Raw genomic sequence first — 23,573 nt, 5'->3', positions numbered from 1 at the left:
ATACACAGCCAAAAATTACAGTACTAGGTACGATGCCTGGAAGACATTCACTAAGCTTAGTAGTTATTATTATTGTTAGTGAATAAGATCACAGACTGCGTATCTGTGATAACAATTCCCTCTTTAACCCTCAGATCTTGTCAATCCTTTTGGTAACTACAAGTGCCTTTCATATTACTGGAGGCTGATTTTAACAAATCTTATGTAAGATACATATGAGGCTCATAAACTGTAGCAATAAAGTTAGATAGAAATGCTAGTTGACTTCAAAAGGGATAAAAACTACAGCGTAATGAAATGGATTTTCACCTCTCTCCATCATCTTTATATGAGGCTCTTAAAATACTCTTCAGGTATCTAGTTCCCAAGAATATAATATCTGGAATTCAAATAACCCTAAGTACCTCATACATATGAAAACATCTTAACACTTCAACTTGATTCTTATGACATATTTAATGAAAGAAGTCTCAGTTTAGCATCCCAGCATGAACAATAATAATATCAAGAGCTAAGAATCAACCTTGAGTTTCTAAAAAATCAATTATTTATTTGGCAGTATCTTATGAATTATATATAGTTGGCCTCAGCTACTGGAATATAAAATAAGCTTTTTGCTATGAAAAATCTCTCAAACTTTTACACCAAAAATATTTGTATAGTATCTGTCCCTCATAAAATTTCACCTGGGAAAGCATACATTATTACATCCATATTACAGATGATATAGCTACTAGGGTAGGTGACCTACACAGACGCCAATGACTGAGTAATAACAGAATGAGAAATTTTTTTGCCACCACACAGTGTCTGGCACATAGCAGGAAAATAATAAATAGTTCTTAATTAAAAATAAAGACCTGACCTAAATGAATAAACATTCTAGTCATCCTCCATACAAGGGACCTGGATATTACTGGAGCAGAGGTCCCAAAATATTGAATGCCTTTCCCGAGCTCTCTAAGGTGATTTTATGGCAGAAATAAAGTTAGGGAGAAAGTGTTTGGCCTCATACCCTCTCATGGTCTTTCCAAAGTCCACAGTTGAGGACGTAGTGTCTTCATGTTAAAGAATTAAGGTAACATGAAAAATATCTTGTAACGTTTCATTTGTGTAGAGATTAGATATTAGGGGCATAGTTGTCTTTGCAAGGTATGTCTTGTTGTCTCTATAAAAAAATGCATTTTTCTGAGAAAAGTACTAACATACACCAAAAAAAAACCTATCGTCTAAATCTTCCACCATCTTAAGATCACATATAAGAAAAAATTTCTTATAAACTTTTAATATTATATAGTGTGGTAGTATTTTTAATAAATGAAATAAATTTCTTATCTAATATACAGGATAAAATAAGAAATATTTCATTATTTTCTTGTTTAACAGAGTACTAACCTATATTCTCTGGAGGATTTGCTTAAGTTTTTATATAACAAGCTTGTGTTGTATTAGAAACTGATGATGCCACAGAAAAGATATCAGCCTTCAAGAAATTTTGTTAAAAGTAAACATCAAACATATAAACAACAAGATAATTTGAAATGATGGTTAGGACTAAATAAGATATAAAATTAGGAAATAAAATAACAATTTTATGAAAGAAGCATTCCTAGAAAGAGTATTAGGGGACTGTTTCCATGAAAATAGTGTGTGAGCTAAGGCATACATTTTATAAGTGGCAGTTTCTATATGGGTATTTGGAAGAAGGGTTCTGCAGGCAGAGGAAGCAGCATTTGTAAAGGCTCTAATATGGAAATGAGTTTGAGATGCTTGAGGATATTGTGATAAAGAGGGCATTTTAGTTAAGGAACTTGCATTTTACTATCACATTTTAAAACAAATGAAAAAAGTGGTGTCCTGCAGGAACCGGAAAGACAGAGCAAAAACAAGACTGGCTGTACATGGTTTACATCATATTTCATTAGGTGACAGCTTTTTTTTAGCAAACTTCAAAGGAAACAGTAGCCTGCAGTTTAAAACATGACACCTAACAGTATAAATAAAAATGTAATGGCATCATGATATAAAATCATCCTCTGGGTTTTGCTCATGGAACTGAGTCAAACCTGAGTAGCATGACTAATAGGTTCTATTAAGTTAGAGGAATGTAATGGGCATTAGGAAGAAAGATGACCAAATTAAGGCAGGGTTCCTCAATCTGTGGTTGCTGGCAGGAAAATAAGTCTACAGTGCAATCAAGGAATGGAACCAGAATCTAAGATAGGAGGACATGTTTCAAACTTATGGTCCAAAAGAGAAATGAAGCCAGAAAGTAAGAGGTTAAGAATAGATTGAAACATAAGAGGAAAGATGGGACACTACTATGGCAATGGGAGTAGATTTGGATGTTACATTTTGTGATGTGTATTGGGTTAATCTCGTATGGTCCTGGCATCATCAGGAGGTCTCTGGAAGCAGATGATTGCACCAAACTTCAGATAATTAAAAATCTAACATATATGCACATCCCCTTCAATGTTCTATTGAAATACCTGTCTTGCCTAAATAACACTTATTTAAGTTTGATATTTGAAAGCATTAACTTGAAGCTGTTCATGATTTATTTTCAGCATCTGAGTTTAGTTAATATTCAACTTTAGGGATTTGTCTGTTAACATATACCTTCAGCATGTTATAAATCCAACTTTTAGATATGTACTGTGTTAAGTGGAGCTCAGATGTTAATACAGTGAGTACAATATAACATCATTGCTCTCTGCATAATTGAAGCTTTGAAAGTCCACATTTCAAAGCCACAATTTCTTTGGTTCTTGGCCATGACATGCCTGACTCTGTCACATGAACTATTTTCCATTGTCTCACTTTAATATGCAGAAAAGAAAACATTTAAATTGTTCAGTGGCATCTGGATTATTTCTCTCCTGACACAGCAGTCAATGTTGTGACCTTCTGGTCTGTAGTGAGAAAGGAAGGATCAATGGATATTGAAACAAAGAACCAACAGAAACAGAAATCTGAACTATTACTTCTTTGTTTGAATTAACTTATAAATTTCCATCACTACCATATAGAAATAATATTTTCATTTAAGTTTTTTTAAGTATTTTATTCAAAAAACCTTTTGTTGAATCTCACCTAATGTATCAGGAATTCTGCTAGGAGCTGGCAACTTGTGTGTGTGTGCACCTGTGCGTGTGTGTGTGTGTGTGTGTGTGTGTAAATGAAAAATAGTAACAATTTGAAAAAACAAGACAATAATTTTAAAAAATGTGGGAAGTAGGAGAGGGGGTCATAATTCAAGGACTAAAGCAAGGATATCAAACAGACCATTTGGAATTTAAAAAATCAGTTACCGGATGTCATCATTCATCAAAACCTCCTCTTGCCATCTTAACAATACTCCTCCACCCTGGACCTTATGAGATTCTAATTTTGTCTTAGATAAATTGACCACAAGATTAATAAGAAAATATATATCTGTCCTGTTTATAATGTATTCCCACTTGAGTCTATTACTGCTTTTTAAAAATATCTTGACACAGCCAAAAGAGAGAAAAAAATGAGAGATTCCTTGAACTGCTATTCTATCAGCAGAGATTCTCATCTTAAAGATTAATGTTACTATATACCATATAAGAGTCAAAAGCACAGTGGCAGGTTTTGGGAAGGAGCCAAGTCAACCCTCAGAAAGATGAACATGAGGGCTTTATAGTAAAGAAAAAGAGAAGAGTAGAGGGTGCTACATAAAGGTGTGTGATAATAGACAAAAATGAAGTAGTTTTGTTGGAAGCACACTGGTTTTTTTTAGCATAGACAACAGACTTTGCTGCTTCTTTGATTCATGGGCACACTAAAAGTGTGAACTACACATTTTTGCCAGCTTGTCCATGGGCCTGGGCCCCAGAATCTAATCTCTCTCTTCATCACTCATGGCCCAAAGGCCATATCTCATGTCTCTAACATGAGATAACATGAGATATTATCTTAGTAGTCCATGCCATACCCCAAATTACCCCTTAGCTGCCATAGAAATAGCCTGCGAGTTTTCCCAAAAAGTTTATGTCTCTTTCTTTTTGTAACTAGAGATCTCTCTTTCACTATATATGTATGTATGTATGTGTGTATATATATATATACACACACACACACACACATATATATATATTTCACTATATATAGTGTGTTCATGACATATAACTATGTATAATAATGTATATTATTATATGTCATATATATGCCTTACCAGTATTTAAAAATATTATTAGAAGTAAAAATTGGGGATTAGATGGGAGTTGGTGGTGGTTGTCTACATTAGTCAGTTTGCCTTGTGGTTTACATCAGAAATCTACCTGTGTGAAAATTTTAATCTTCTTCATAGTAAAGCAGTAATAATAATGCCTGTTTCATATCAGATTAACTCCTATTGTCACTGGAAAGAGGTTGTGATCCAGAACCCAAGAGAGTGTTCTTGGACCTCACACAGGATAGAATGTCAAGCCAATCTGTAAAGTGAAAGCAAGTTTACTAAGAAAGTGAAGAAATAAATGAATGGCAACTTCATAGGCAGATTGCCAATGTTTATAGTTATCTTTTGATTATATGCTAAATAATAGGCAGATTATTCATGAATTTTCTGGGAAAGGGATGGGCAATTTGGACCTGAGGTTTCCTCCCATTTTTAGACATATAAGGTAACTTTGTGACATTGTCATGGCATTTGTAAAATGTCATGGTACTGGTGGGAGTGTCTTTTAGTATGCTAATGCATTATGATTAGTATACAATGAGGAGTGAGGATGACCAGCAGTCGGTCCCCCTCATTGCCATTTTGGTTTGGTGTTTTGGTCAGCTTCTTTACTGTAACCTGTTTTATCAGCAAGGTCTTTGTGACCTATATCATGGGCTGACCTCCTATCTCACACTGTGACTGTGAATGCCGAAACTGGGAATGCAGCTCAGTAGATCTAAGCCTTATTTTACCCAGCCCCTATTCAAGATGGAGTTGCTCTGGTTCAAATGCCCATGACACTATTACCTAACAAGGCTCAGAGGAAATGAGAGTTTTATAAGAGACAAATTTGTTTTTACCATTATGTGGGGAAATTAAATAGATGTATAGGTAATTTGAGAAACACAAAAATCTACATTGCTATGGCAACAATTCTAAATACAGAAAGTTGGTGCAGAAAGAAAGATGGCAAGTTTCATCAACAGAATAAACAGACAACCTATAGAATGGGAAAAAATATTTGCAAATTATGCATCTGACAAAGGACTAATATCCAGAATATATAAGGAACTTAAATTTATAAGAGAAAAACAACCTCATTAAAAAGTAGGCAAATGACATGAACAGGCATTTTTCAAAAGAAGACATACATTGCAGCCAACAAGCATAAGAAAAAAGCTCAATATCACTAATTATTAGAGAAATGCAAATCAAAACCACAATGAGATACCATCTCACACCAATCAGAATGCTATTATTAAAAAATTAAAAAAAAAAAACAGATGGTAGCGAGATTGTAGAGAAAAGGGAAGACTTATGTAGTTAGTGAGAGTGTAAATTAGTTCAACCGTTGTTGAAAGCAGTATGACAATTCCTCAAACAGCTAAAGGCAGAACTACCATTTGAACCAGTCACCCCATTACTGGGTACATACCAAGGGGAATATATACTTTTCTTCCATAAAGACACAAGCATGTGAATGTTTATTGCAGCACTATTCACAATAGCAAAAACATAGAATCAACCTAAATGCCCTTCAATGACAGATTGGATAAAGAAAATGTGATACATATGCATCATGGAATACTATGCAGCCATAAAAAAGAATGAGATCATGTCTTCTGCAGGAACATGGATGGAGTTGGAGGCTATTATCCTTAGCAAGCTAATGCAGGTACAGAAAACCAAACAGCCACTACTCCCACATGGGAGCTAAATGATGAGAACTTAGGAATACAAAGAAGGAAAGGACAAACACTGGGGTCTACTTAAGGGTGGAGGGTGGGAGGATGTGAGGAGGAAGTGGAGTAGAAAGGATAACTGCTGGGTATTGGACTTAATACCTAGGAGATGAAATAACCTGTATAAAAAAACCCTCATGACACAAATTTACCTATTTAACAAACCTTCATATGTGCCTCCAAACTAAAAGTTAAAAAAAGATGGTAAGTTTCTAAAAAGGATATTTTCTACATCAGAGTAACCTAGAGTATAATTCCTTTCCTGCAAACTATCATGATGGACATCATGTCAGTTCAAAAGAAACTAGTCAGATATATCTGTATTTTAGTGTTCAAAATATATCATGAAACGCATTAGCTCCTAGAAGCAGACTGAGTGTAGATAAAAAAAGTATATCACGATGAAATTTATAAATTAGGCAATTACATTTGAAAACTGATATGCATTTTTATTGGGAGTGAGTGTAAGCTAGGAGGAAAGGGAGAATGCAAGCACATAATTGATGACTGTCGCTAAATGTAAACATATTAATGCCTCTCTTTTGTAGGAGTCACAGATGAAAGCAATGAAAGAGACTGTGCAACTCTGCTTGACATCCGTTTTCCGTGATCAGCCTCCTCCCCCTTTGAGTTTAATCACATCAAATCCAACTCAGATGTTACTCCCACCCAGGAATATTGCCTCTAAACTTCCAAATGCCAGGACCAAAAGCAAGGTACCTACCTTTTATCTATATTTTGTAAATTAACAGAAGTAATGTGTTGTCTTTAAAGCCCTGTGTATATAATCACCAGAGTGGATCCAAGTATGATAACAAATCCATTGAAAGATTAGAAGGAAAATGGAAGGTAGAAACCCCATTTGTAAAATCTCCATAGTTACTATAAGAATGTTTGAAAGGAGCTTTCCTTTCATAGAGAAACTAGCTGTTTCTTAAGTAGAATCGCCTAATTGTTTAACAAAAAACAAATGCTAATAATGTTGGAATAAGTTAAAAGAAAGTATCTTATATTACATTGCAATAAACAACATAGGTTTGATATGGAGAATATTTTCTTCTGGGGTATAAGTATCTTTACAAAAGTACTTTTTTTTTTTTTTAAGTCTACAACTCTCAACACTGGCTGCACATTAGAATCTTAGTGTACATATTTTTAAAAGTATGCTTAGGTGTAGTTAAATTTCAAAAAGTCTAACCTCTGGGATTTTTTTCCCCCGGACCTATTAAATTAGATTTTTTTCAGGTTAGACGCCAGTTAATCAGTAATTTTTCAAAGTCCCAGGGTATTTTAACGTACGTTCAAGTTTAAGGACAACTCATTTGAGCAAATCTTCTTCCAAATTCCCTTCAACAACCTATTTTAGATAAAACAAAGAACATTTAATGGTGCTTTTGTTTCAATCTTCAAAAACATTCATTTATAGGTTCTACATTGAAATACATCCTGACAGCCAGAAATCATCTTTGGAGAAAGGAGTTTTGTTTTGGGCAGTATGTTTGAAAGATCTAGTTCTCTGATCACTTGTCTTAGCATCACTTGTTATTAAAATGAGTGCTGTGGATACCAGCCTGACTTCTAAATGCAAATCTCAAGGGTCCAGCACAGAAAAATTAAGAACCACTAATGCAAATACCTAATGATGTGTTACATCTGGCTTCCTTACTGCTTATTTCTGAGATTTTCTATTTTTGAACTAAAGTGGGTAGATTAGGGAAATGCTATTTTCAGGATGGAGAATCAGAAATAAGTGAAACAAAATAAATCTTCTGATGTACTGTTTTTATCTGTAATTAGTCAACTTATGAACGATAAAGATGTAGTCTGTATGAGATCATTATGTAATATTAACGTTTTGCTTTTAAAAATTATTCAAAACAATGTATTTTAACTTTATTATATTTTTATCTTTATTTTTATATGTACTGAAGGACCTCTAAGAATGTTGAAGCCAATATTTTTCTCATTAATTTTGTTCTGCCTCTTCATTAAAAAGTAAAGATTCAAAGTTTTGTTTACTTAACAAAACTCAGGCAAAATAAGTACATGATCCTGTATTTCTTTAATGTTCATCATGAAAAATTTTCGTAATTTCTTTGAAACTGGTCATTGGTGAAACGCACAGCTGCACAGTCTTACCTATCTATCAGAAAACCACACCCTTAGTCCACTTAGTGTTAAGTCTCCAGAGGAGGAAATGTTGTCTCATTAAGACTTTGGGCAAAACAGCTTTGTAATTCTATGGACACATTATATTTGTTTCTAACTCAAAATATTTTTGTTTAAAATCGTTATTAAAACTAGACTTTCTTTTTACATGTGTTTGATTACAGAAACTAATATTCTCTAAATAATGGGAAAAAAACCAACTAGACTGTTTTTGACCTTGAATATGTGGAGGAAATTACTGGTTGTTGCTGTAACTGGTTTTCTATGAATAAATGTCTGCCTTGTCTTTGAAATAAATAATATAAATATTTATTATTTCTCTTGGCTTATCACAGGAAAAAAGAAAATAGTTTAGATGAATGTAGTTTGGTGATTGCCCATTTTTAAAAAAACAATAACAGAAAAAGCCAGTTGTTTAAGATAGAATTTAGTAAAACTAATATATTGTACTATAGAACATTCTGTTTTACAAAAATGTTCATTAAAAGTTTGTATGGTATTTATGCTTTACTCATTTATCTTTTTAATAGCGGTGAAAATTATGTTTTATGTATGCTTGGGACTTAATTTCTAAACAGGCCCCTCATAGCTACTATTTTAAGAATCTTGAATAATATAATGTGATATGGGTGTATATAATAAGAACAAACCTTTCAGTCATTGAATAATTATTCTCTGTATCAAAAAAGACAACTTGTAAATGAGGACATTTGAATAGCTTCACATTCTTCAGTTGACTAATAATAGCCACAATGATATGCAGTGCCTGTTGAGAGTTGTGAGACAACCCTATCACATGACCTCTCAGTGCCTCAGTTTTCTTAGTACTAAATTCATAGTGTTATTGTGATGTGAGTACTCAAAATAATAATTCATCTCATTTTCCATAGTATCTGGCCATCTTCATTTACTTTCATTAGGTTTTTAAAATTATCAATCCTTATTTTAGAAAGATCTTTGTTTTTTCCTGATGTGATTTCTTACATTTCCTAGTAAGCAATTTTCAACTCATATATACAAAATGATAAGATAGTGCCCTAAATTTGTTATTCATTTTTTCTTCCAGCAGATTGGTTAATGAAGCCAAATTTTTTACTCTTGTGCATGCACGTGTCCATATTTATGTGTGTGTGTGTTTATGTGTATATATTTGTATATATGTACATAGGTACATAAACATACATACAAATATTGTATATATACATACATATACAAACAACTATTTTATATGTATTATTTATATATGTATATATACACACACACACACACACACACACACATAATTGTGAATTTTAAAAGCCACAGGTTCACGAAGGGAAGAGGATAAAACTGCAAGTGTTTACTAGAAAAAGGTTAAAAATAATTTATATATTAGTACCCCCACCACTTATTGTATTTATTATGGTGCATACCTGTTACATACACTATTAGAGATATAACTTAAGTTTCTGCTGAGGGCCTTTAATCAAGTCTATCAGATACTTTTTCATTACTGCCCCTTTTACATTTGAGATACCTGTTTCTTTCTAATTTGAGTGAATTTGTTTTTACCCTTCCAGTTAGAATTATTTTTCTTCCCTCAGTGCTTTGACAGCTGAGTGTTTACCACTCTTGGCCCTTGGTCATCCCTTGAATACAGTTATGTCTGCATGTGTCTCCCTTCTTCAGAGAGATGATGTGCTTAGGTCATTGATCTGTTTACCATTAGTGTCCAGAATGTTTCTAGAAAATTCATTTGAAATTACACTTGTTGTATGCCCTTCTTCTTCTTACAAATTTTACTTATTTGTGTTAGAAAATTATATATTATTGTTTATTTAATGCTTTGTATTCAACTACATTGGTTTTCTTCTGTTTGCCAGTACTCTGCTGTTAACTAAGAGAGCAAATTTGAAATGACACCGTCCTGAACTTTTGGAGATCGCAGCCAAATTTTCTATAAGAAACAACAACAAAAATGCAGGATTTGTTCTTAGTAGTAGATCAGGTCATCTTTTGTTTGTTTCCTTGTTTTCTAGATACTTGGATATAAATACACAGATGATGTATCTGTTATGTCTTTGTTATGATATTACATATTCATTATGTAGAAAATAATATTCTTTCAAAGATATAAAGAGCCAAGGTAGAAACCAGGTGATCTGATCTGCATTTTGGATAAAATTAACCCAACTAAAGTAAAAACAAACAAACCATGTGACAGTCTTCTGACCTATGTAGGAGAGGATGATGACCTGCTTTATGTCAATGACACTGGAAATATGATTTGAAATGTTATTGAGTCACAAAATTGTCATGACTTAGTGACTAAATGGGCAGCATGAAGGGAAGAAATCAAGAATAACATCGCTTGCATTCATTCATTATGATGTAAAAGGCAACAGCAGGTTATAAAGGGAAGCAAAACTGGTTTGTTTTTAACCTACTGTGTTTTGAGTTTCTGTCATAAAACAAAGTACCCATATCCAGTAGATGATTATATATTTAAACCTGGAACTGAGGGAAGACATCTGAATAAAGATATAAGGTTAGATATCATCACCATGAATAGGTGTTAAATATTAGAATAAATAAAATTATCTGAATAGATGGTATAGAGTAAAAAGATATGAGGGCTGCAAAGACACTAGACGTGAGAAGTAACGAGTATGGTTTTATGTGTAAGCTTATAGATGGAATGTTTATGATGAAAGTGCATTTATTCCCATCATTTTTCCTGAGATACTCTCTAATGTATATTTAAGCTGAGAGCCATGACTTTTCTATGCCTATTTTACTAGTGCAAAAAATAGATCACGCATATCATTGTGTATATTTAGAATGACAAATACTCCAGTGGTCTGTTGGCGCTGGCTCCTATGTGCTTGCAAAAGTTCACTGTTAAATTTATAGAATTTGTACTATTCAACTGTTAAATAGAGGCATTATTAAATATTATACATATTTGCATATTAAATAAATTCTACTGATGGCAATGGGGTAAATGCCAAAGCTACTATATAGTGCTGTAATCAATCTATGGTCTTAAGGATATTGTATATTTTGGACTTGTATAGTGGAAATACTACATAATAGTATATTACTGCATGTCTCTTTGCAATTTGTGTTCAATGACTTGATGTTAGTAGGTTGAAATTGGTAATATTTATACTGTAGAAATTTACAAGCACTATAAATCTGGGTCCTCCAAACCCACAGAGCTAGTGAATAGCATGTAGCGTGTGTGTGTGTGTGTGTGTGTGTGTGTGTGTGTGTGTAACATTTAAGATAGGATTACTGGGCATTATATATAATATACGAAAAGTATGTGACTAACATTTATTCTACTGCTGTGTGGTAGAGCTAGATGCATAGCAGTGCTCAGAAAAGGCAAAATAATTATGAAATGAAAACGCTTGTTCAATTAGTGGCATTCAGAAAAAAACTAGTTTTCTATATCTACTGCAATATTTGATTTAATTATCTTCATTTTTTATAAAATATGATACTTTATAGAATTTGGGAAAAATATATGTAGGAGAAAGAACAGACGGCATATCACCAAGAATCCTACCACTTTTAGTTTAAAAAATATGAATTAATACACAGTAATGTACTTGGTGTTTATAGTTGCATAATAGAACGTTAAAGAGATAGAATTCATTGGTCAGACTAAGTAAAAATCTCTTTTCTGCGACTTTTTAATTTTGATAGCTTGATCAAATTATTTAACTTTTCTTTTTCTAAAATTTTTTTTTTTATTATACTTTAAGTTCTGAGGTACATGTGCAGAATGTGCAGGTTTGTTACATAGGAATACATGTGCCTTGGTGATTTGCTGCATCCATCACCTTGTCATCTACATTAGGTATTTCTCCTAATGCTATCCCTCCCCTACCTGCCCCCCACTGTCCCCTGCTATTCCTTCCCTAGACCCCACCCCTCGACAGGCCCTAGTGTGTGATATTCCCCTCCCTGTGTCCATGTGTTCTCATTGTTCAACTCCCACTTATGAGTAAGAACATGTGGTGTTTATTTTTCTGTTCTTGTATCAGTTTGTTGAGAATGATGGTTTACAGCTTTATCCATATCCCTGGAAAGGACATGAACTCATCCTTTTTTATGGCCACATAGTATTCCATGGTGTATATGTGCCACATTTTCTTTATCCAGTCTATCACTGATGGCATTTGAGTTGGTTCCAAGTCTTTGCTATTGTGAACAGTGCTGCCACAATAAACATATGTGTGCATGTGTCTTTGTAATAGAATAATTTATAATTCTTTGAGTATATACCCAGTAATGGGATTGCTGGGTCAAATGGAATTTCTAGTTCTAGATCCTTGAGGAATCACCAAACTGCCTTCCACAATGGTTGAACTAATTTACACTCCCACCAACAGTGTAAAAGCATTCCTTTTTGTCCACATCCTCTCCAGCATCTGTTGTCTCCTAGCTGAAGCAATTTTTCACAGAAGCAAAGCAAGCAAAAAGTTAAAAGATAAACTAGTATATGGCGGGGAGAGGCAGAAGATAAACTAGTACATGGCTGGCAGTGGAGGGGAAACAAACATAATATGGGGGAAAATAGTATATTCCTGGTGAGAGACACTGAGTGGCACTGGGGAAGAGGATAGATTTGAGAAATGCAGAGGACATGAAATTTGGAGAAATTTATGAGGAAATGGAGATTAAAAAACTGCATAATTGTTTTAAAGAAATTGGCTATGAAGAGGAAAAGAGTGGGCAAATGCAGTGGAGGAGGTTCCTTGTAGAATGGAAAGAGATTTGAGTATAATTTTAGAAATAAGAAAGGGGATGAGTGAAAAATATATATTGACTATGTTGAAGGCATAAAACACAGATATGTGATAAGGATTCAAATTTTGAAAAGCAGCAGCAAGAAGTATGAAGAGTATGAGATTATGGCTGGGCGCAGAGGCTCACTCCTGTAATCCCAGCACTTTGGGAGGCCGAGGTGGGCAGATCAGCTGAAGCCAGGAGTTCAAGACCAGCCTGGCCAACATGGTGAAATGCCAGCTCTACTCAAAATACAAAAATTAGCTGGGCATGGTGGTGCGTGCCTGTAGTCCCAGCTACTCGGGAGGCTAAGGCAGGAGAATCACTTGAAACTGAGAAGCGGAGGTTACAGTGAGCAGAGATCATGCCACTACACTCCAGCCTGGGTGACGGAGTGAGACTCTGTCTCAAAAAGAAAAAAAAAAAAAAAACGAACAAGATGAGTTGGACATGAAAAGTAATAGGAACAGACCAGATTTTGAGATGGAAGACAAGTTGATAAAGATGACTGAAGACATAGATAGATTTTGATGCAGATCGAGGAATGTTCTAAATTATACCGCATGGTCTTTAGTTTACCAGTCAAAATTAGGCTCTTCCTGACTCTGAAGGATAAGCTTGGCATGCTCCACAAATGTCTTTGAAAACCTTGATTTCTCTCTATCACATTCTCCCTACTCCAATTTTGAAATCCCCTCTGTAGTGTGCTTATGAGTGTCCTGCTTTGTTCTGCAATCCAAGGAGGAGGAGGTGGGAATACGAGAAAATACATTTCCTCAACTGCCTCAAGAGATTGACTTAGCAAACATGAGATCCAATCAAACGAATAGTTGCTTCAGACAAAATTTAGCAAAAGAAAAGCAAAAAATATACTAATGATGATATGGATTAAAATTTAAAAATAATTTCAAAGCACAGTTAATAAATTCATATATGTTTAAACAAATTTAAATTTATAAAGAAAATTCACTATGGGATTGAACTCACATATAGTTCACTAGTGCCTCATATACCAAAACTATCTTCTTAAAGATAGGCGTAATCTCTGATTTGTTCTGCCTCATAGCATTGTAGCACTTTTAGAGAGAAGCTGAAAATGCTTTTTTCAGTTACTGGATTTTGCTGATTTCTAATAGTCCTTGTGAGGTATTAGCAAGTGCCATTAGGTGGGCACCCTAAGTATGTTGGGTTCCCTCTTTAACACCACTGTCTTGGAGGCCTGTGTTAAAATCTACGGCAAAATATCTGATACACAGTGCCAAGAATTATTTGTAAGAGCACTAATTTGGATTTCAGCAGACCAGTTGCAAATCCTGATTTCTGCTAATTATTCAATGCACATGTGACACCTTGAAACTATGATTATTAATTTGTGGAAGAGAGCTAGCAATACAGAACAGTGAGCCTAAGAAACCAAAATGAATATGTGCTAAACGTATAGTGTGATAGCAGATATGTAGTATTTAAGAGCATAGACTCTGAGGGCAAACTGCCTGAGTTTGAACCTGTACTCTGCCACTAATCAGCTGTGTAAAAGTGACAACTTTTTGAACCCGTTCCACATCAGTAATGTGGGGATAATAGTACCATTTTTCTCAAAATGTACTTACGAGGATAAACTGAGTATTATTGTTTCAGACTTATTTGGCTTAATATTATATCGTCGTGTGACCATCTCTAGGGAAGCATCATCAAAAAGATCTAAATAGAGTTTGACAATAAGAAAATAATTTGAACATTCACCAAAAGAATTTTCATTCCCAGGCACAGTGGCTCATGCTTGTAATCTCAGCACTTTGGGAGCCTGAGGCGGGTAGATCACCTGAGGTCAGGAGTTAAAGACCAGCCTGACCAACATGGTGAAATCTCATCTCTTCAAAATACAAAATTAGCTGGGCATGGTGGCCCCTCCCTGTAATCTCAGCTACTCAAAAGACTGAGGCAGGAGAATTGCTTGAACTCAGGAGGCAGAGAGGTTGGAGCGAGCTGAGATCACACCATTGCACTCCAGCCTGGGCCACAAGAATGAAACTCCATCTCAGAAAGAAAAAAAAGAATTTTCATAAAAGAACTTCTAAAAACAATTGGAAACATATGGAAATATAAGATCTTAATATTTTCTAAAAAGGAATAACATCATTTATATTATATCTGATAAAAGACTAAATAATTATTTGTCATATTGATCTACCCTCAGAGTACTGTGAGTTAGATTTAAATGTTTCAAAGAAAATTGAAAGTAGTAGCCTTGCTTTCATCACTATATGGAACATACTGATATTAGAAATTTGTGAAATCACAACAGTATGCATGAGTGTTCTACAGTGCTGGTATTAGGCTTTCCGATGACATGTGTGGTTCTCTCTGATCTCCACTTTATGAAAGCAAGAATATTCTGAGTTTTTTTTAGCTACCTAACCTAAGAAGTTATCCACATCAATTATACTCTAAAAGCAAACTTTTCTCTTTTTCAGGATATTGTACAGTTTTTTAAGAACTAAGATATATGCATACAATTTTAAGTTTCTGTTTTTGCTTTTGGTAGGATAAGAGAGCAGAAGGATAAATAGATAATTTATATATGGATAAATAGGTAGACAATTTAATGTAACATTCATAACAGTTTGTCAGCATATAGCCACTCATACAATAAGCAATTATAGTCTATTTATAATTGGTCTGATACAAATTTAGGAGGATTCTCTTTTTCCATTATCTTGCCGAAGTAATTGATCATTTATTTATTTTTTGTATAACTCTAGCATATGGCTTATCAGATTGGTTATAAAGACTGAACAGCTTGAACTTTTTAAAAACTGACTATTCAATTCAATATGCCAAATATTTAGCAGAATGCCTAAAACATAGTAGGTATATGAGAAGAGTATTCCAGACATATGCCAAGGGAAGGACAAATGCAAAGAAATTTAACTATAAACTTGTTCAACAGCCAGTTAGTCATGATTTAAGACTATGCATCTCATCTCATAAGTAAGATGTATTTCAGGATAGAAAAGTTATGTTGGAGAATTTGAGGAACCTAATTAACTAGATTCCAAATACATTTCTTGGATTATTTTTTTTTTAAGTACAAGCAATATTTTGGTTACATGAGTAAGTTCTTTAGCAGTGATTTGTGAGATTTTGGTGCACCCATTACCCGAGCAGTATACAATGCACTCTATTTGTAGTCTCTTATCCCTTACCCACTTCCTACCCTTTCCCCCTGCGTTTCCAAAGTCCTTTGTGTTATTCATAAGTCTTGGCATCCTCATAATTTAGCTTCTACTTATGAGTGAGAATATATGATGTTTAGTTTTTCATTCCTGAGTCACTCCACTTGAAATAATAGTCTTCGATCTCATCCAGGTTGCTGCAAATGACATTAATTCATTCCTTTTTTTATGGCTGAGTAGTATTCTATCACACACACACACACATATATATATATATAACATATATATATATATATATATAACATATATATATATATGTATAAAACAATTTCTTTATCCACTTGATTGATGGGAATTTGGGTTAGTTCCACAGTTTTGCAATTGCAAATTGTTCTTCTATAACCATATGTGTGTAAGTATCTTTTTCATATAATGACTTGTTTTCCTCTGGGTAGGTACCCAGTAATGGAATTGATCATTAGCGATGTTGAGCACTTTTTCATGTTTGTTGGCCGTTTGTGTATCTTCTTATGAGAATTGTCTATTCATGGTCTTAGCCCACTTTTTGATGGGATTGTTTGTTTTTTTTTTCAGGCTTATTTGTTTGAGTTCATTGTAGATTCTGGATATTAGTCTTTTGTCAGATGTATAGATTGTGAAGGCTTTCTCCCACTCTGTGAGTTGTCTGTTTACTCTGCTGACTGTTCTTTTTGTGGTGCAAAAGCTATTATCTATTGTGTTTAAGCATTTCTATTGTATCTATATGGCATTTGTGAAAAACTTGATCTTGAAACTCTCTCCTAAATTCCCTGGCTAGACTGTGAGTTCCTCATAAATACATACATTGGCAAGTTTCCATGTCATCACCAATACTCCAAAATCAGGCTCTAAGAACATCACACTTAGTGATTTGTAACTTGAACTTACTAGAATTGATGAACTAGTCTAGTAAAAAGTATGCAAACATTTATTGTCATTTATTTTGGAAAAAAATTGTGTGTGTGTATGTGTTCATGTTTATGTGGAAAGGGGGATAGGTAAACCATTTTACCATGTTTTTCTTAGGATTATAAATATGATAAAATACAATAAGATGGTATTGTCTGCTAGCTGTTTTAATGGAATTGGGTTAATTGAGTTACCTGAAGCATAAGCTCCATGAAAATAGGCAATTAAGTTTCTTTTGCTCACTAACATATACCAAACTTTCAAAACATGATGTGATATACAGAAACTGTTCAATTAATATTTGTTGAATAAATGAATTATTTAAAAGAACATGACAGAGTAAATTCCAGGTGGCATTACTCATAATACCTAAAAATTTTCCAATTGAAATAAAAATATTTATTTATTTTTACTGTCATCTGTGTTTATAATTTATTTTCATGTAAAATATTGCTTCCAAGACACTGTGACATACAAATTGTCCTATCTATTTGATTACCTCCTATTGAATTTCTTGTATATCTGTGTTATTACTTTTTATGTGAACTGAAGCACAAATCTAAGCATGTTTTATTTAAGTATACATATTGCCAGTTCTCAATTCCGCAACTTCTTTCTCATTTAACCAGAAATCTTTTCACTATTTGAATTTGAAAATTACACCAAGTGAAAAGATTCAAAATATATAATTACCTATTAAATTTCAAGGAAAATTCTTTGTGCTTCACAACAATATATTATTTACATTTACAACAAATTGAACTCAATATTCTAATTATGGATAAATTATCTGAATTTTCAGGGAAATTACACTCTTGCTAAAAATTAGAAACATGGTAAATTGTAAAGTTAGAATTTGATATTAGGATTATCTGTTTGGAAAACTACACTTTTTGTCTCTATGCCCCACTACATTGACTCATCTGGCCTGAAAATTTAGGTGATATATAATTCGATAAAATCAATCCCAGTAAATCTGTTTTACTTGTCTTTAGTTATAAGGAAATTAACAACTATTACATAGAAAAGAGAAGGTTAAAATGTCATAATGTAAGCAGTTAATACCAAAACCCTATCAATGTCATGATTTGGGTTATTTGCATCTTTCTTCTAGGTATTCTTCCTCTTGGGAACTATATTATGGAAATCATAGTTAGTGCCAACCTTGTTTTGTCTTTTAGTGAAACATGTTCTCACTTTTTTTTTTTTTTAATCTCCCAGTTATTATTAGGTATATAAAGCTGTATGATTAGTCACATACACAATTAGAAATATTATGTATTCTTAATGATTTCACCCTTTACTATTATGCGATGCCTTTTAATGTTTCTTGTCCTGATATCTATTTTGCCTGATTTTGCCATAGCCACACCAGTTTTTACATTAATGCTATATCTGTTTAAAATTATTGTATTTTACTTTTAATCTGTGTCTTTGTGCAAATATTTTCTTCCGTTCTGTGGGTTGTATTTTTACTTTATTGAAGATTTCATTTGCAGCACAGAAGACAAAAGTTTTTAAATTTGATGAGGTCCAATATATTTTTCCCTTTGTTTGGCACTTGTGCTATTGCTATGTTTAATAAGGCTTTGCCTAGTGTTATGTTATAAATATTATCTCCTATGTTTTCTATTCAGAGGCTTAACTTTAACTCTTACATTTAAGCATATGATTTAATTTGGGTTTACTTCTATATGTGGTATTTGGTAGTGATCAAACTTCATTTGTCTGCATGTGGCATCTTGTTTAAACACCATTTGTTGAAAAGACTTGTTTTCTTCCACTGAATTGGCATGATGCCCTGTTTAAATTCAGTTGACCATGATGCAAGGGACTGGACTCTCACCTGAATTCTATAAATCTATATGCCTATCTATCTGACAGTGTTTGCCATGACTATGGTAGAATTGTAGTGTATTTTAAAAACAGGATGTGAATTCCTCTAGCTTGGTTCTTTATATTTAAAATCTGCTTTGGGTATCCTTGGTCATTGAATTTTCAGATGAACTTTAGACCTCAATTTCTAGAAACACAAATTCGAGATTTTAAAGGGATGACATTGAATCTTTAGATAACTTGAGGAACTGTTATTGTCCTAACAACATTAAATCTTTAAATATTCTATTATTTTCATAATAGTAATGTAATCTTTAAAATGTCCTTGCTAGCATATAAAAATACAATTCCTACCAAATTTTAATAAATTAAATGTATTGCTTTTCATTTCATCTACATGGTCATTGTCATTCCTGTATATAATTTTCTATTTTCTAGGTGTCACTTTAGGATTTCCCAATAAGCACCTTTGACTTAACACAATCTACTTTGGAATTATATTATACTGTTATATGTTACACAAATGAGAGTACCATAAAACATTTTATTTTCATTTTTCATTGTCATACATTTCAGTTGTGTAACTGTTATATCCCCAAAGACACTGATATAGGTTTTGCTTAAAAAGCTAATTACAGGCCAGATGTGGTGACTCATACCTGTAATCCGAGCACTTTGAGAGGCTGTGGTGGGTGGACCACTTGAGCTCAGGAGTTTGAGACCAGCATGGGAAACATGACAAAATTCTGGTCTCTACACTAAATATACAAATTAGCTGCACATGGTGGTGCATGCCTGTAGTCCCAGCTACTTAGGAGGCTCAGGTGGAAAGATGGCTTCAGTGTGGGAGGTGGAGACTGCAGTGAGCTAATATCATACCAGTGCACTCCAGCCTGAGTAAAAGAGCAATAGCCTGTCTCAAAAAAATAAAAAGCTAACAACATATATTTATTTATATGAAATTGGGAAAAATGCTCTTTTAAATGGATTCATATTTATCATTTCTGGACTCATCTTTCGTAAGTATAAATTTAACTTTTCCACATTACCTCATTTTTTCCACTTGAAAATATCTTATTTCATTTTGCTTTTTAAAATTTTTTTCTGAATATAGTAAACTAGGTTGACAGATTTTAAACTTAATACTTTAAAAATGCCACTCATTGTCTTCTAGCTTGCATAGCTCTGACAATAAATACTGTCTTTTTCTTTTTACTTTATATTTAATATATATTTTGTCTCCGAATGCTTTAAACTTTGTTTTCTTTTTTCAATGCTTATCAGCATGCTCTAAATTCAGTTAATAAATGAAAGCTCAATAGTTTGATATTCACTCACTTTTTAGCTGTTTTCAGAATTTTCTAGAAAAAATCCATTCCAACTCTGAAAAGAAGACAAAAAGTCATTCTAAATTCAGTATTAGTGCTACACGACTGATCTTTTTTCTGCATTACTTTATTATTTAAATAGTCCAGTCAGATTATAATTAATTTTTATTTTTAATATCTAAATAGAAATGGCACAGGTTCCTTCTGGTGCCGCTTTGCCAGCTGGAAATCTCTGTGCCTAATGGTGCCCCCAGCTGGGCTTCCCTCAGCTCTGGGTTCACTACTGGGCTTGCCCTGCCCACTCGGCCTATTGGACTGCATTCAGCTTATGCTACTGGTCTGGATTCTGTGTTTGCAAAAGGACTCTGCACTCAGCCTGCAGCTGAGACAGGTTTGCCACGGGTGGTTTTCGTGTTGGTCACCGATGTCTAGATGAGGAGAAAGTGGCGGTGCCCCAAAACTCGGAGATGCCAGCAACTGCAGAGCCCCAGGGTTTATTACTGCTTTTGCTTGGGGAGTCCCAAGGCTTGAGCCCCCAAGAAATAACATCTCCCTTTTCTTCCCACTGCCCACAGTGTGGCAAATGAAAGGGGGGGGGGGTGTTTTCGCTTGTTTGTGTTACGGCTTGTTTGTTCCTGCCACCTGCAGTGCAGCGAACAAGGCCTATGACAGCTCATTTGGTTCCTCCACTCACAGCTTTGTGAACAGGGGCATGTGACACCCCAGCAGTTTCTTCTTCTCAGTTTCTCAGTGAGCAGGAGGGAGGGTTACAGTGTTACAGTTCTTTTCACAGCAGCTGTTTGTTGGGTTCCAGATTCCTGTCCTGGGACCAAGAAGAGTGAGGTTATGTAGACACCAGAGAGTGAATAAGGCAGCAAAGAAGTTTACTGAGTGAGAGGAAAGCCCAAGTGGGTAGCCTGCTTAATGAGAAGGGGCCTAGAAGCAGGAGACCCAACGTGTGACTGAGTCCAGAGCTTTTATGGGCTCAGACTGGGAAAATGCGTGCTGATTGGGCCATGGGCAGGCCTGGGGAAAACCATTCGACTGGCTAAAAGGCTACAAGGAAGTTCTAGCTCCCATAGTAGGCTCTACCTGGAACTGGCGGCTCAAGTTTTCAGGCTTTAAATTGTCTTTGGCTTGAAGGTGGAATTTCACTGGGGACCCCACCCCCAATCTGCTTAGGAATTTATATGCCTCTTTCCACTATCATAAACACTAATGTACAAAAAGGTAATAACTTTTTAGTCGTTACCTTAATGTGTAAGTCCAAAATAATTTGTACAAAAACCATTTTAAGACTGTGTATTTGCCAACAGATTTGAGGAGGGTGGGACAGAGGACATTGTTATGCTAAAGTATCTTTATAGCTCATCATAATTCACTTCTTTGTGCTTACATATAAACCAGAGAGAATGTGAGATATGTACTATAAATGACGTTTTACTTAATGTTCAGCAAAAAGCTTGTCATTTTTGAAATTCTCTAAAATTATAGTTATGTTTATGAATAATTATTTGCATTGCATATATATTGTGGTAATATGCTCTGAAATATCTAATCAATGTGTAATAAAATATGTATTTCTTAAAATATTAACGTCAGTACCTCATAATTTCATAGTAACTTTTATCCAATAACTTAAGGAAAACATGCAAGTATCAATTAGTCTTTATAGAGTTTTATTTTCTTTTAAATATGTATAGGAAGACACCACCATGTCATTATAACTCTCTGGAGATTAGAGACACTCAAAAATTTTTTAAAAAAATTCCTATTTTCTCTTTTACCTCATCTTGAAATGTCTATGACTAACTAAAGGCATTATGTTTTTAACACATTCTCTACATTTAAGAGTCACGTATGATGGCATGCACCTGTAAATTCCAGCTACTCAGGAGGCTGAGACGGGAGAATCACTTGAACCTGGGAGGCAGAGGTTGTATGAGCAGAGATCACACCAATGCACTACAATATGGGTGACAGAGCAAGACTCTGTCTGAACATATAATAATAACAACAAGGCCAGGAGTGGTGGTTCATGTCTGTAATCACAGCACTTTGGAAGGCTGAGGCAGGTGGATCCTTTGAGGCCAGGAGTTCAAGACCAGTCTGGGTAACATGGTAAAACCCAGTCCTTACTAAAAATACAAAAATTAGCCAGGCATAGTGGGGCACATCTGTAGTCCCAGTACTTAGGGGACTGAGGGAGGAGAACTGCTGGAACTCAGGAGAGAGAGGTTGCAGTAAGCCAAGATCATGCCATTGCACTGCAGCCTGGGCAACAGAGTGAAACTCCATCTCAAATAATAATAATAACAACATTGCAAAGCAGGAGGAAGGATTGAATGAAATAATACACGTATAGCAAAGTCACAAGTACTCAATTAATAGGAGCTTCTTATAGATAAGTAAATATCAATTGAGCCTATCTTTCCATTAGAGGCTAAAATTAGAGTCACTGATGTTTCTGGGAATTTAATATTGATGTTATCAAACAGACACATCATGGTAATGGCTTAATTCTAAAGCCAGCAAACCTCAAGGGCATGGATCTATCTTTTATATTTTAGTGTCCTTAATTTTCAGCACAATACATTGTGACTATCAGTGAATGCTCAATCAAGAGGCAAAGAAATTACTAAGTTAATGAATGAATGATCTGAGAAAAGGAATGGCTTCAGAGTAGACAAATTATAATGTGTACATGAGCATCTGTATCTCTCTTTATATCCATAAACTCATTCTATCATGGAGAGTAAACATATTCATTATAATGACAGCATGGCTTTGAATTTTCACATTAGACACAACATTTTTATGCTCTTCCCATATTTCATCACTAGTCATGTATATGCTGTGAATTTCAGTGCCGATAATAGGGACAGCTTTGCCTTAATCCATCCTCTTACTCTTATTAGTTATTTCCTCTAAGACTAGACTACAGTGAATAGAATGGTGCACATAAGGTTCAGATCATTTAGTTTATGATAGGGTATGTAAACTATTCTAATTTTTATTTTAAAACAAGACATAAAACTCATGAAATTCTATGAGTACCTTTATATGGTACTCATAGAATTGGATGGTGGGTACAAGTGCTATATTTAAGTAATTTAAGAAACACTAAACAGTTTTCAATTTTGTTTAAATTTACTTTTTATCAATGCATACTATTTTACATATTCATGAGGTACATACAGGTATTGATCGACGTACGACCTATGCAACTTACGACCATTCGACTTTACGACCACAATCGATAGCCATGACTGCTCCGCGTCTGGCAGCGCAAACTTTGCCCAGCTGGGCGTACGACAGTGCGGATCAGCTTCCAGCAGCACTACCATCTCCGCGTGTATATAGCCTACTCAACTTAACGACCAAATCATGTTACGACCGGCCTGTT

The 23,573-nt window shown here is 34.3% G+C and overlaps 1 protein-coding gene across 2 annotated transcripts in view; it reads left to right on the top strand.

The window, feature by feature from the left end:
- The window catches only part of LUZP2 (leucine zipper protein 2), a 571,609-nt gene that overhangs the window by 490,764 nt on the left and 57,272 nt on the right, over positions 1–23,573 (top strand). For both annotated transcript variants that reach the window (XM_017538740.2, XM_017538738.2), the window contains exon 9: positions 6,480–6,647. In XM_017538740.2, coding sequence (XP_017394229.1) covers positions 6,480–6,647 — 168 coding nt within the window. The remainder of the gene's footprint in view (positions 1–6,479; positions 6,648–23,573) is intronic.

The sequence above is a fragment of the Cebus imitator genome, unplaced genomic scaffold, assembly GCF_001604975.1.
Source record: "Cebus imitator isolate Cc_AM_T3 unplaced genomic scaffold, Cebus_imitator-1.0 Scaffold113, whole genome shotgun sequence".
Classification (NCBI taxonomy): domain Eukaryota; kingdom Metazoa; phylum Chordata; class Mammalia; order Primates; family Cebidae; genus Cebus; species Cebus imitator.
The sequence above is the reverse complement of the archived record's forward strand: the minus strand, read 5'-3'. Positions and strand labels throughout refer to the sequence as shown.